At 37.8% G+C, this 16,176-nt stretch overlaps 1 protein-coding gene across 2 annotated transcripts in view; it reads left to right on the forward strand.

Moving 5' to 3' along the window:
* The first annotated feature begins 413 nt into the window (after positions 1-413).
* Positions 414-16,176, forward strand: part of MMRN1 (multimerin 1) — a 38,509-nt gene continuing 22,746 nt past the window's right edge. The window contains exons 1-3 of one of the 2 annotated variants that reach the window (XM_015861332.3): positions 414-1,063; positions 12,991-13,110; positions 15,078-15,184. In XM_015861332.3, the coding sequence (XP_015716818.2) occupies positions 534-1,063; positions 12,991-13,110; positions 15,078-15,184 (757 nt within the window). In that variant the 5' untranslated portion in view covers positions 414-533. The remainder of the gene's footprint in view (positions 1,064-12,990; positions 13,111-15,077; positions 15,185-16,176) is intronic. The other variant, XM_085545023.1, reaches the window with a different exon arrangement.

Below are 16,176 nucleotides of genomic sequence, written 5' to 3' on the forward strand. Positions count from 1 at the left end.
TCGAAGCAAAAGACAAGATACAACAAACTGAGCTTTATGTAATGCAGTAGTTTTCCCAGATCTTTTTTTTTTAATGACAAGGTCACAAGTACAAACCATCCAAAGCGCACAGGTGACCAGTCACTTCTGCTCTCTGGTCATGTATGTATGAAAGGAAAATTACCTAATTATTTCGTCTGTTTTCCCCCAGGATTACCTAACAGTACATATTTTTCCACATTTCTATTGTGTCATTAACCTTTATCCTGTACATTCTGCAGAAACTTCTTTCTTCCTTTCCCAAAGGCTGTCAGGCTCCTGCTCTCCAAGGGTCATAGGTTGCAGGGGAATCCACAGAAACAGGAAACCAGGCTTCCTCAGTCAGTTTTGAAACACCAAAATCTGTTTCCTTTCTACAAAACATAAAGCCCAGTAGGGCATTCTATGGTGGGCTCTCAGCTGTATGAGTAGCAGCTCAGGAGGAGAGAGAAGCTACGGGGCTATTGCTTGGGAAATAGATGTGAGACATCCAGTAGCAATTACAAACCAGCAGAATGAAGGAGGCAATCTTCTTGCTGCTCCTATTGCTCTTACAGAGTGGCAGCAATGGATTTAATCTTACAGAAAAGCTCTGGACAACAGACCAAGGCAATGAAGCTCTGACAAGTGACACAGATTTGACTCCATCTCCAGCTGCAGTGCATGGTTCTGTGGATGCAGGTACAACTGCAAGGTCACCTCATTCTGAGACCCAAGCTGCTGAGGAGAGCGTATTGCAGGCACTCATTTCTGCGTCTTCAGGCAAGACTCTGGGAAAGAAAGCTCTGAAGAAAGACTCCAATGCTATGACCTCTATCCTTGCAAGCCAGTCAAAAGGACACAGTGATGGGAACTCTGACATAGATAAGATCAGAAACTTACAGAGCAATGCAAGAAAGGCTCCTCTACAGCAAGAGGTCACTATAAACCAGGATACAGCTATAGAGAACAGATATCCCAAGCAGCCATCCCGCAGCACTGGTATCACCAACATTCAAAGGGATGCCAACACTAAACCATCTGTCTCTGAAGCTACTAGAGGAAAGTAAGAAAAGCTACACATTTTTTCTTGTCTCGTGTCTACTTCTTAGGAATGCTATCAGTTATTTTCCTTTTTCTCAATGAAATAATGGGTAAAAGTCCTCCTAATTTTGTTAAAACTGCTTTTTGAGCTGAAGTAAGACAACGAAGAAACAAGCAAGGAACCAAACCTATAATATTTACTCATTCAAAACCATTTAGTTATCACAGAGTAAAGGCTGCAGTATTTAATTCTTGAGGTGCTTATCTCAAAACCAACAGGAAAGGTATTACCATATACATATAAGTAAGAAAGGACTACACTAGAAGCCTTCCTATTTTATGCACAGTAAACATTTCTTGTTCTCTTTCCTGTGGATAAAAAAAAAATTTCAAGTGTGAGATTTCATTGTATTAAAAATTATTTTAATTGTAGAATTCCTCACTAAACTAAACTTATAAGCATTTGAGGATACAAAAAGGAGCAGCATATGACAACTAGAAGCATTTTATTCTGTGATACAAACTTCCTGCACATAGCATCACAGGTGAATGTGCATTCAGAACTGCATAACTTAACATGTAATAGCTATTGCTTAACAGATATATGGTACTGTCTAGCTTTATAGCTCTGAACACCCCGTTATTTTCTTTGTGCTTCCATGTCTTCAATTCTGAATGGGAATGATAATACTGACTTTGGAAATGTTGAAAGGCTCACTTAATTGCTGATATAAATTCAGATACTGGTAGAAAACAGAGGGCATAAAAGACTGGTGTTTTTCATATTATTTATGGACAGTGGGCTTTCAGTGGGCTTTCAGAATGTACCTTTCTTCTTTTGATTGTACTTGACAAATGCTAAAATCCAAAATGTGGAAAAACTCTTAAATTCACATAAAAGAGATTATACCAGCTCTTAGAAATACACTTCCCATTGACTCGAATGTCAGTGGACTGTGCATAAGTGAAGTCATGTGGGAGAGACACAAAGGAAAGGAATTCCTTACCTCAACTTAGAAGAGATACATGGTAAGATACTGTGTTTTCCACATAACTTTCCTAATATATTTCAGAAGTGAATGTCATTTGTTACATTACAGTTTTTGACAGCATCTGACATAACCTGAGTTAAGTGGGTTCACTTAATTCCTTGGATCTTATTCTTGCATCTCCATTTGCATAAAGTCTTAACATGCTAAGCTTAGAGTCTTTAATTCCTTCAGCTTTTCCAAAGAACAATATTCCAATGAAATTAATCTCCAGAAAACTTTGTAAGAACTGTTTCTACCTTTTACCTAAAATGGATAAGCAGAAAGCAAAAGATCAGTCTCCGTTGAAAAGGTTCTCATGTTTTATTTATCACAGAGGGATGTGCTTGCAGCTGAGGAAAGGCAAAACAATTTATTTTGTGTGGTCCCTTTGTGGATGATCAAGAAGCAACTTGTTGTGCAACATGCATAAAGGTCTTAATTTGCTTGAGTAAGGTTTACAGATCAGTGTCGCAGGACTGAGTAGCAGTATGAAAGTCTATCATAAAACCAAATGCTGAATCCCCACTCTCAGACTGTTCTAGGTGTTGCTTGATCCTTTTCACATAAAGATTCTTGCCTTATAAGCCTAGCCCTCCTGCTGCAAACAAGTGTTTTTACAGTGTGATTCAAGATTTTCTTTCAGATTTATCACCAGCCTAGACTGTGACTTAAGTCACTTCACTGCTCTTTCTCCCTTTCCCTTTGAATTAGACTTGAATGAATAATAAGGTCTCTTGCAGCTCAATTTCTTCCAGTAAAGCCATGAAAAATCCCTAGACTTATGTACTCACTCTTCCCAGTCATTGCTGTGAAGCACCTGGAAAACTACTGCTGCGAAACTAAGCATAAAAAGACAACTGTTTGATTTATTATACACAGGTGTTACTGACTACACTTTACATCCATTTCAAGCATGTTTTCTTTTTCTTTTTTTTCTTTCGCTTTTTTGTTTTGCATCATTATTGTAAGTATTATTGTAAGTAAACTGAGAGAGATGTTGTAAAATTTCCAGCAAATATATACAGACTTCCTTGAGGTTTATTTATTCAGTACCTGAGTACAGCATGAGTGAGTCAACAGCGGATTTCATAGTTGTAAAATAAGTAGTATTTCATAGTAGTAAAATAAGTCTCTGAGGAAATTTGGAAGAAAAAAGTTGCTTTTTGCTTTAATTTAAAATTAAAGGAAGTCTTTAGTTATAGACTGTATTTTCCAACCTGAATTTTCAGGTGACCTTGTAGAAACTGCATGACTCTGTAATCTTTCATGGCAACCCATTGTGCTAACATATGTGCAGAAATGCTGATGTTGAATGGTTCCATATACAAGCAGGAAAAAACAAAACAAAACAAAAAAACCCCAAAAAACAAAACAAAAAGGTCAGGAAGAGATGAGTAAGAAAAACAAATCAATATGAGCCTTTAAACATATATCTATAATTAATATATAAATTAATTTATAACAAACATACTTTGTTGGAGAGTCTCCAGGGCTATCAGGTTATCCACAAGGTGGATATGTGCCCACTAAACAAAATTAATTACCCAAATATCCTCTTTTTGAACGAGGTTGTGTGCTCTGCTGGCTTAATTACAGAGGAAATCCCTCAGTTTGCTCTACCCTAGATTATTTGAGGTTGATATTATGTATACTTATCAAATGATTCCTAGAACTATTGATAGGGCAATGGTAATGAGGCAAGCCCAAAGAAAGAATCACAGCATTATTAAGGTTGGACAAACCTCTAAGATCATCAAGGCCAATTGAAAAATCCATCCCACCATGCCCAATAAAGCATGTTCCCAAGTACACTTTTCTTGAACACTTCCAGGGACTTGCAAATGTGAGCTAAAGCAAAGATGGAAAGCTATAGCAGGCAGAAAGTTTTATGCAAATATGGAGAAATTAAATATAAACACAAACTAAGTGACAAAGAAGACAATTGGTAATACATTGCTTTCAGCTGAGTTCACGTGAGACACACCTTTTTCAGCCTGTGAAGAGGAAAGAGTTTTGGGATTTCATTTTAATATAAAGCAGCTTAAATAACAGCAAAACTATGGATTGAATCAGAGTCTGAGTCTTGAGTCTGGTACACTCATCCTTCCATTCTGAAAACAATTTTATTAATTATTATTCAAGGCAGCTCCAAAATACACAAGACATTCATTTAGGCTGTAAGTCAACCACATTGTCTCCGTGCTGCTGAATGAATCTGTATTACTCTATTCTCTCACTGCTTATTTCAAAATTTCCAATTATCATGAATCCAGTGAGGGTCTTTGTAGATTTTCCTTGCCCTTACCATGCATAGCAGTGAGGTGATGGTATTTTATTACTAAGCACGGAGTACTTTAATAAAGCCAACACCAGGGGCAGATTTGCACAGCTGTCATGTGGTAGAAATGCTGAAATATATCATTCTCAAGACCAGAGCTCTCCCCAGAAATCTCTCCCCAGAAATTGCTTCTGCTTTTATCCGCCTGGCAGAATTTCGAGTGTACTGGTAAATTTAAATGAGTGCTTCAGCTCAGCAGATGGTTCAAATACAGAAGAAACATAGAAACCTGATTTAACTGCCTGGCTAATGTAAGGTTCACAGTCTCTTCTGATCATGTCACTTTTTAATGGAGCAGAGAGAACAATTCTTAAGTGGATTTCTTAAGATTTTGCATCACTGTGCATTTACAACAATTAAAACTCATGCATGACTTACATTTCTGCCTCACTAGGTGTATTGAATGGGACCTGGTAAAGAAAATCCCTTACACTAGTGCTGAGACTGCCTTAGTGGTTAAACGTCAAATGTTTGATGGTACTTTGCCTTCATGGTGTTATACTCCAGCCATGCAGAAAATATTTACAATGATACTCTCTTCTCCAGTAGCATTTTGAAGGTAATTTTGTAGATTGGCTGTGAGTCTACAATTTAATTTCCCTAAATGTGATCAACATAGTGTTATTCCTATTGCGGTCCTCAAAAAGCACACACACAAAAGAACAATAACAACAAAAACAAAGGTCAGTAATTCAGGTACTTTATTGCTATTTCATCTGCCAAATAAGGGATGGGGTAGGCAAAGGACATAATTGTGCAGTTCAGTAATGATGGTATGAGTATTTGGAGACTGGTTCTGATTTCTGCTCAGCAGTGCAGTAAAACAGCTAACAGAAAACTGAGAGTACTTGTGTGAAGTAGTGCAAATCTTACCACATTACGTATCCTAGGTACTACCACATGCTGTATGGTATAGGGCAACCAATCTACAGGGTTCATGCGACTCACAGACATTTTGTTTGTATCATTTTATATCAAATATCCCATGCAATCAGGATATCATTCCCATTGCTGATCCATGGATAGAAAAAATATAAAGGTCTGTGAAAATGTGAGTCTTTGCAGAGTTTACATTTTAAATGGTTCCTGTACCTGGGACCATTCAATGGAAACCCGGAGTGACTCTGTAGGGTATATTGCCTCTTAGGAGGAGAAGAAATGGTAAACACATACTCAAGCAATTCTGGATTGTAGGTGACAAAATCATTTATCTGGAAATAACAAAATCCATAGTTTTGATTCTCTCAGACAGCTTTTCAGCAATGATAGTTGGGGGAGTCGTGACAGACTTTTTTCAAGAGTACAGGAAACACAGCACTGGAAAAAAAAAAGCATGTCTTACATAGCTTTTGAGACACTCCCAAGGCACTTGTAAAAGATGATTTGTCTCTTAGCCTCCTCAGATTTTGACTATTTATCTTTTCTGTGATCAGATTCAGATAAGGCAGCATTCTGCATATGAGTTCTGAAATATTTTAATGAAGACAATAAAGGTTACCATTAATCTTGTTACACTACCTACTGCATTAATGCACATGCTTATTTTTTTTTCTTACTCTTTGTTTTATCTATCATGGAAAGAGAGAGGATTAAGAACAGTTCTTCCCTATTTGACATCTCTCCACCCCCATTGCCTAGATTAGGATTGCCATAACAAACTGAACAAAGGATTAGGATTTAGCTCACAGTCACTGCAAACTGTAATTTTTTTACAGCATTCCATTGAAGGTTCACCAGAGGAATCTGCTCAAATTTGCACAGAAGATATGCATTCTCACAACTCCAAATATGTTTAACACTTTAGAAAACTGTCACTTTCCATTCCTGGAATAGACATGGCAAGGAAAAGAACAGCAGTAAAGTGACCCATGTTTTCCGAAAGCATTCATTGCATTGCCAGATTGAGAATGCAAATGTTTCAAAAGACAGTCCTCCTGCTACATCTCAGCACATCTACTCTGCATTAAACTCTTGGTAAATGGTATGCAAGTAACTGACACCACAGGTCATGAGAAAAAAAATCACCTTGAATTTCATGGACTTTGGCTCAGATCCCTTTTGTTCAAGAGCTCCACAGAAATCAGTCAGTGACAGAATAAAAACACAGCTCTTCATGAGCAAGTGGCAAATTAGATACAAACCAATTAGAAAGGCAATTTAACTAGTTAGTGAAGGTAAATAAGAAGAGAAAAGCTGCCCAAACAACACTATAAACAGATAAAGGAAGAAGAATACTTGTTTCTGGAACTGGGATTTTCTTTTCTAACATTTTCAGGCATCATATTGTTTTGGTCAGCATTTCTCAAAATTAAGTTATCACTGACAAAGAGCACTTTTATTTTACAGAGATAAGAAAATGACTTAAAAACAGCTAATTGGCTGCCACCGAGGTCATCTGAGCAGCAGTGTCAGTAAACTAGACTAGAATTGTCTTGATGAATCAGGGCCAATTATATAATGAAAAACAAATTTATATTCCAGAGGAAGAAATACACAAGTAAGATACTTTAAAAGAAAACTTGGACTGTTTTCTTTCAAATATGTTTTGCTGGATACTTCTCAAATAAGCCTAATGCATAACTTCTCAAAAGTCTAAATTCCATCTATGGGAAACTTTGAATATTTTGAGGGGCTCCAGACACAGTGGAATAAGGTCTTGAAAGAGCTTATGTGGTATGGAACTAGACAGCTTTTTTAGTGCCAAAATTGGCTGGTAAAGTGCTAGCCAAGTGACAATTGTGAACTAATTTTTGCAGTATACATAATAATTTTTGCTAGATCAGGTTGCCTAAGGCTCCATCCAATCTGTCCTTGAACACCTCCAGGGATGGAAAGGCTTATCTGTACAGCCTGTGCCAGCACTTCACCAATCTCTGAGCGAAGGATTTCCTGCTAACATTTAATCTAAATCCCCCTTCTTTCAGTTCAAAATTTCTACCCCTGTTCCTATCTGTATGGGAGCTGTTGAGCCATAGCCTGAACCACTAACTGAGCACCTGTGGAAAGGACCTAGTTAGCCCTAGGAGCACAGGTGAAGGTGATTCATCTGTGCAACCAGAAAGGATGGAGCCTGGCTCCACCCCTCTTGGACCTCTTGGACTGCCAGTAGGTAAAGATCTCTTTCTGGGGATCCTTCTTAGGTGAGGCTTTCTCTTGTGAATCTAGAATCTTCTGATACAGATGAGCAATTGTTTTTCTTTATAGTACTTTTCTATTGTGCTGATCCTTCTATCATTACACCTTTGATGTAATGCCTCTCCCACTGTATTGAGCTGCACTGACTTTTAGTTCCTTCTTACATACTGGAAAGCCACAATGAGGTATCCCCTGGAGCCTTCTCTTTTCCAGGCTGAACAACTCCAATTCTCTCTGCTTTTCCTCACAGGAGAGTTGCTCCAGCCCTTTGATCATCCTCATGGGTCTTCTCTGATCCTGTTCTGATGGGTCCATGCACTGCTGGTGCCGCAGACCGCTGAGCTCCTGCTTCAGTACTGCAGATGGGATCTCACAAGAGCAGAGTAAAGAGGAAGAATCATCTCCTTCAGCCTGTTGGCCACATCTTTTGAAACAGCCCAGGATAGGGCTAGTTTTCTAGGCTACAATTATACATTGCTTACTAATGTCAATATTGCTAGTATAAAAAAGTAAGAGGTCTCCTGAGTCATCTAGTGGATTTCAACAGAAGTTGCTGAAGCAAGATTCTGGTTTCCTATGCAATAATAAGAGGTAGATGAAGGAAGGTGAGGAAGATATGAGAGTGCTTTCTATCATTTTTGAGTGTTTACATTAAGTCTATCAACATATCTTTCCTCACTAAAACTTGGTAGAATGCTCAAAGCAATTTGAAAATGCAATGTACTTTTATTTAACCTAAACTCAGGGATTCTGCGTAATACTCTTTCAGACTGGGAGAAGTTCTAGCTTTATAAGATACACACATATGGAAAAGATTGATTTATTGCACACAGTGTCAGTATGTGAATGTATATGTGAATGCTCTATATGCTCTACCATATTTAGAAGAACAATTGTATTGCCTGAAATATATATAAGCAAAGAGCAGTGCCTCACAGAAACACAGAATCATTCAAATTGGAAAGGACCTCAGGAGGTCTCGAGTCCAAACTCTTGCTCATGGCAGGAGACCATACTAGGTTGCTCTGAGCCTGATTTAGTTGCATCTTTGCTCCAGGACTCACCAGGTCAGGCCAGGGACTGCACAACCTCTCTGAGCTCTACTCCAGTGCCTCAGAGGGGAACAGATTTCTCGTTCTCAGTCTGACCATTTCTTACTTCAGTGCATTTGCTTTGATTCTCATCCTCCTGCCATGCATTGTTATGGCTCTAACTTCTTAAGAGCATCCCTGCAGGTCCATGGTGGAGGCTGCTGTTCAGTACTTCTGAAGCTCTTCCTTACCTAAGCCAAATAAGCCCCAGTTTCTTAGCTTCTCCTAAAATACCTCCTCCAGGTGCTTGTAGCACCTTTCTAAAACCCCTTTGTTTACACATAATGGACATCATTAAATGAAAATGTGTAGAGTTGAGATTAGTGTTTCAGAAACTGTTCTATGAATGAACAAACAACTGTATAATCTGAATGAGGCACAGCCAGAAAACCACACACTGGCTTTAACAGCATTTCCAGGTCTGGGTACTGTTTTATTCCTTCAGCAACACAATAATCTTGTTTCCGTGACGCAGTGATGTTCAACTGTGCTGAATCAGTAGCATTTCTATTGAAAGCCAGAGAATCTAATTTACTCGTGGATAAAAATAAATCATTTTCAGATATAATACAAAAAGGAAGAATGAAATCTCCACCGCTTGTGTCCTGACTGCCACTGCTGCTCTTTCTGTGTGTTTTCAGGACCATTTACAAATGCTGTTTGAAAACATAATGGCTAAAAAGCAAATGGATCGGCTGTGTATAGCTGTACATCATGATCACTAGCTGGCAGTTTTTGTATTATTTGTTATTGCTCCTGTTCAGTTACCTAATGAATGATTCAAACCAGCAATGAACTGTAGAGGGTGTTAATGCAGTCTCATAACTTCCACTTGCACTCAGGAAATTATCATTTTTTAATTGGTGGTGTGAATTGCACTTTTCACCACCATTAGGTGTCCCAGTGTCAAGAGCACAGATTCAAAGCCTGCAGAAGTCTTGTGCGAATGCATTCAGGGTACACAGACTGTCAGGGAATGGATAACTTCACCCGACAAAACATAAGGCAGGGAGAGGGAGAGAATGGACCCAGGCCGCCGATAACCGCAGTCATTCCCATTCCCTCCTCTGCGGGCAGCGACCGCCACCTGCCGGCCCAGAATGGCAGAGCCTCTCGCCGGTGAGAACAAGAGCTCATAACCGCTGCTGAGACATTGCATGTCATTGGTCTTTTAGCTATGCGCCGAAGGGCAGACCTCCGCAGGTTCTTTGGTTTCATAGACAGATAAGGAGGGTGCTCTTTGCCGGTAATCGTGTCCTTTTGAAGCTGTAAAACCTTGCCTGATAAATGTATATCTCCATATCATGAGGCTGTAAATCACTGAGGATGAGTCAACTAAACACAGGGAAACACTGCAGTAATTTCTCCTGTGCCTTCAGAAAGATGTTTTTTTGTGTTTTTTTTTTTCAGACAGAAAGGTGCTGTACCTAGGTGACCTGGGCATGGAACATGTTACCATTGAGGAAGCGTGTAGGCAGCTCTTACAATGGCTCTGGAACAGCCTCTATCTTGCAGCTGTCTCCAATATACGCGCTGTTTTCTGAAGACTCAAAGGTGTTCTCCTTGCTACCAGCAAGTTTTGCTGGCCAGTACTTGCAACAGAAAGATAAAACCTCCTACAGCAGCTTTATAACAGTTGACTTGCACTGCTCTCACTGTTGTACAATGTGTTTAGTTTTTAAATATAGCTTTCCTGATTGAGACTGGCCTTAGCAGAAAAGAAACAAGATGCTGCTGCAGTTCTTGACAAAACCTATGTATCAGAAGCCTGTGTTGCTTCTGATATATGATCTGGAATATATTATTCTGGGAAGGTTAAAGAGGGTTTTCAGTTTTAAGTCCCTGTCACACAAAACAGTTGTCTTCTGTTCTGTCTTTGTATTAATATATCCCATAATAGTTCTTCCACCATGCTTCATCTTCTGTTTTCAAATGTACTTTTTTTTTTTTTTTCCCAGGCAATTTGATTTCAAAATTCTATTTACATTCTAAACATCTCTTAATGAGCTTAGTTCATTGGTAGCATAAAACTAATTATGAGTCACACACCAGGGGCTCTTTTGCTGAGAATATTTCCTCTAATTTAGCTCAAAGATTGCTGGGCCCTTGTGAGAACCACAGGTACACAGGTAGTGTATTCATTCAGCAAGAGAATGAGTTAAATATCATAAGTAGAAATGATCTGTTCAAGCTGGGTTATGTTTTTTTGTTGTTGTTGTTGTTGTTTGTTTGGTTTTTTTGTTTTTGTTTTTTTTTGCAGATGAAAAGGACCAACAAGATCAGAGGTTGAATTCAGACTGTTTTTAACAATAAACAGTTGTCTTTACCTGATAAGTTTGGGATTTATAGTATTGCTTTTTCCTTGGAGGACATCTCCAAATGAGCAAATTCCTGTAGTTGTTACCTTTAAATTGGCTGCTTCCTATAATAATGATCAAGAGTATATTTACATAATGAATTTTTTAAAGCATGGTTTGGCTTTATTTATTTTTTTTTAACCTGGTCTTCTGTATTTCAGGGCTTTGGTGTATTTTACAATCGTGCTTTTAATGTCTGTTTTCCTTGATTTATCTTTTTGTTGATCACGTTTGCTCAAATGCAATTACTAAAATCAATATCTCTCTTGTATACACTGTGTAAAAGACCAACACTGACAGAATTGCTGTATTTCTTCAGCTTACTCTGTTTTTATGCTAAGATTTCAAGTCTTTGTGTGAGGATAAGAAAGTAGGTGAGGGAGTCAGGAGCTCAAGTCCTAACCACAGCATTAGCTCATTGTAGGTTGAGATAATACAATTCCACCCAGATTTTGAAATCTGACTTCTATTTCATGGTTCTTGATTTGCAGGTGTGGTAAAGCACCTTGCTGTCAATTGCTCTTAGCTCCTTGCCTTCTAGGCAGTTAACTTACTAGTAAAAGAGATGTAGTACTGAACAACTGTTATCACTTCAAACATCTGAGAGAATTGTCTAAACAGTTCTTGACCTCTGAGGGCCATGACTACTACCCTGGGAAGCTTACTGTAGTGTTCATCCACCCTCTCAGTAAAGAACCTTTTCCTGATGGCCCTGACCATCCTGACCATCCTCACCTTGAGGTTGTCTTTATTTATGACTAACTATGTATTACATGACATTTTTTGACACTTAATCACTTGGAAATTAAATATGAGGAGACTCATGCAGTTCTTCATAATAAACTTCAGGTTTATTACCTAATTATTATAGTAAACTTTGTTTTTATTACCAGAACTACACACTTTTGTGTAGTTTTGTTTAACTCTCATCTCCCTATTCATCTATCATCTCCTTGATGCATGTAACGTCTACTATGTATTCATATGAGTTTGTGCTGATTAACTGTTTCTTAAGTAATCTATCCAGTCTTTTACTTTTCTGATTGAATGCCTTTTAAAATCTGTAACAGGACGTGTCTTCTCAATATGTGACAGCTTGCTTTTTTATCTACTTAACACTTGCTGAGTGACCTTGCCAAAAGCCTCCGAAATCTGTCTACATACTTCTGATTTAAAGAATGCCGATAGATTTGCAACATTATTTCACTGTACAAATTCATCCTGTCATTATTCAAATGATAATTTTTACTTAATTCTTTTCTCTGTTGTATCTTCTACCGCTGTATCTGCTTTTGAAACTGGATATAAACAGTTTCTTCCAAACACCTGATACTACTTTTAAAAGAATGTGGCCTTACGTTCACCTTCTCCTTTTTCCTGCTCTGCAGCTGATGCTTTGATTATTTCATATATGACTTCTTTCCAGGGAGAGGAGGGGGGAAAAGCAGTGGCATAGCCAGGAGCAGAACTATGGCATATTATGACAGTGTGTGGCTTGGACCTCAAAGTGCACTGGAAAACACACTTTATGTCTGCTCAACTTATTTCCAGGGAAAGGAAGGAAGAATAAAAATATCTATCTATAAAATGAAACCTATTGGTGATTGAGAGCTTTGTTAAACAATCCTTTGACTTCTGGAGAAAGTTTCTATGATCTGAAATGCAGAGGTATTTTAAGATCTATGATTAGTGCAGGCTGGAAAGACTTCATTGTATTCGGTACTACTTAAACATTTACAAAGAAAAGAATCAGTTATACTCTAAATAAATGTAGAGGTTTAGAAATAACTGCCTGTTCTCCTTGTTGCTAATGGATAGCTGAAGCAGAAAGAGCAAGTAACTTGCCCAAAACTACACTGTCCATCTGAGGGAAAAGAAATTTAATTTACATAACTTAATCCTATTTGTAATTGATATTCTTGATAACTATCATAACTCATCATATTGTGCAACATGTTATTTATATTTTTATTATGTCTACTTTCTATCCCTTACAGAAACTGGTGTGCTTATGTTCATACAAGACTCTTACCAACAGTTGTAGTGGACAACCTGGAAACCTTCTCATCAGGCAGAGCGAAGCCTTGCACTTGGCTTATTGGATCCTGTGCTCAGAGGTGTGTAGAAGTAGGAGGAAACCATACTCTAATTGGCACCAGCTGCCTAATGAATACAACCATAACTTCAGAAAACAAACAAAGTAAATAACATGAGGTAGCAGATTAGCATGTTTCCAGATCTCATCTTACTGTGTTGCTTTAGCAAGTATAGAGAATCTATGATTGAAATGTCCTGCAGTTCCACCATACACGCTTGGCATACCCTGACTCTGGCAACATTTAATCTCTGATCCATGTTGCTTCTGAATTACTTCAAGAGAAGCTGCAAGTCTTTAAAGCACATGTGAGAGAGAAAATATTTTTGTGCAGTTTTCCAAGCTCGTGCATTGTGTTGCCGGTGCAAAAGTCTTTCTCTGAATGGCATAAATATTTTTGTTATTATCTCTCCTGGGTTTTTATTTCTGTCGCAACAATGTTGGCCAGGCGGCAAATCTAGAAAAGTATTGGCCTGGATATAATTTGTAAGTAACAACTCTGATGAACATATTCAGATTGTCCTTTGTGGTTTGAGCGGCTGTATTCTCCAAACATTAGATCTTAATAGTAAGAGAAGTCGGATTTTAATACATGGGACTGGAGAATGGTATCTCGAAACAGAACCTGTAAAACAAAGATTATAACATGTTTCTCCTTTGTAAAATTTCAGAAGCTTCGTACAGGACAGCTTCTTCTGAGAATTGTCCTCTAGATGGTAGGGCAGAGCATACTTAAACTTTGAGGTGAAACCTGAAACAGAAATATCCCTGGGATATTAGGAGAGACTGAAATATAATTAATTGTATCTCAGAACTGTGGGATAAGCCCTGTGGTTGCAGTGTCGGCAGCTTTTTTCTTATTCAACCTGATAGATTTGCAATAACTCTGATTTTTACTTAATTTTTAATTTTTTTTTTAATTATTATTTTTTAATTTTAATTATCTCCTTGAGCTGCTCATGTAATTTAGTTTGCTATATATACTTCTGTGGCTTGTCTACATGGCAAGCTATTTCTGAAATATCTATTCCTGATTAATTTCTTTCATGGATGCTTCATTTTTATGAGAACATTCAGGAATTGATTATGCTAATACAGAACAAGGCAGTTTTATTGCAAAATAAGAACACATGTACAGTGAAATAATTGAGAAGACCAATCTTGATTTCAGTTCACCCTGATCTTTCATGTGCTCTTACTGCTGAAATGTTCTTTTCTCAGAGGCAAAGCAATTCAGGGTTGTACAAATCTGCTATACATCTTAATATACAGTATTGCATTCCATATGAAAGGTTGACAAGATTAACTACTGTGTAAAACAAGGGTGCATTTTAAAATTCTTTGAAGTGTATTTTTTTTATTTGACAGTCTTCAAATTTGCCTCCTTTCTGGAGTGAATTTGACATTATTCTCTTGACATTTTTGCTGGAGACAGTACTCCAGGGGAGGTCTCATGAGAGTAGAGGGGCAGAATCACCTCCCTTGACCTGCTGATCATGCTTCTCTTGATACAATCCAAGATACGATTTGATTGAGAAATGAGAGGCTTCCAATATGTACCCAATATGGTCTGGTATAGCATCAATTCATCAGAATTTCTTTTTGTTATTGATTTCAAAGGAAATGTGAATCTACGGTTGTATATTTGACTCACTCTGTCCAGCTTAGTAGTTATTAATAATAATAATAATGTTAAAACAACAACAACAATAATAATAGTAACATCCAAAATTCCTGGATGATATATTCAAGGAAGAAACCTGATGGCACTAAACAGGTCTTAAAGTTAAGTGTTGTCTATTCAGATTATCTGGAGGTTGCAATACTAACACTCTTGCTGTTGAAACACCAGCTCCTAGCTAGGCTTCATTTTCAGTTTCGAGCAGTTAATGAGAGGATGCATAAAAAACATCATAATGTACATATAGTGGGATACTGCATCTCTTGTACCATTGCACAAAACAGGTTTAAAATAGTTTTGTTTTACAGGTCCCAGACAACAACACACCAAGCCTATAGAATTGAGCATAAAATAGTAACATCACTGGAGTGGAAGTGCTGTCCTGGCTACAGTGGGCAAGACTGCCAACTGAAAGGTGGGTGAAAGTTGCATTGATCTGAAACCCATTCACTTCAATGGAAGAAAGCAATACAATCTTATTTGTAAGTAAATATCTCTGCTAAATAGCATTATGGTTCCTTCTCTCAATTCAAAATCAGGTAGGTTAAAATGCTTTGGAATGTTGACTCTTCCCTGCATGTGAGCTTCCAGAGCGGCTTAAGCAAAATGTAATTTCCTTTCTTCCTCTCTAAAACTCGTAACATCTTCAGCCTAATTCCATTTTGCTAAGATATGGAGTTTGAATTCAGGCCTTCTCTACTTTTGACCTTTCAGTTATTGAGTTCTGCAGTGTGGGAATATTAAACCCAGGTCCTCCCTTGAATATTTGCTACAAAATTCTTCTGTGTCACTGTGACCCTTTCGGATTTTAGTTTGTCTCTAAGAATATGTTACACGCATTCAGTAAAATAATGTACTAACTTTGTTTTCCTCTAAATTGAGTAGGAAATTTGTTGTTCATTTCAATGGTGACTGAATTTTAGTTGATATTGTGTGATATGTGTATAACTTTGGTATTTTCTTTTTGACAAAGCAGAACACTTTACCCTTGCACTGGTGATCAAACGTATGTTAACATACCATAGTTTAACATCTGTGTAATAGCTATTTCTTTGCTGCTGGCCTTAAAAAAGCTGCCCTTGAAAAATAAGATACGGCATCAGCATGCATATTTTAAATGAATGAATATTACAAGAAAGGCCATTACGTGTGATAGGGAGTTCAATCAGCAGTGGTAAAGAAGGGGCTGTGATTAAAAATTAATGTAGAGAAATGAAGAGAAATCACTGTTGCTCACATCCAGGAGGGAATTTCAGTGCTGAAAGAGCCAGAACCTCAGCAGGCAGAGAATTCTCTTCTGTGCAGCTGAGCGTGGAGTCAGATATTGACACAGGACACAGCCAGTCAGCAAGGCTGTCCAGTGAGCATGGATAAGATATTTTAAAAGCTTGCTTTAAAAAAATAAAA

This window comes from Coturnix japonica, chromosome 4, assembly GCF_054131305.1.
Source record: "Coturnix japonica strain WE chromosome 4, WE-NBRP24, whole genome shotgun sequence".
NCBI lineage: Eukaryota > Metazoa > Chordata > Aves > Galliformes > Phasianidae > Coturnix > Coturnix japonica.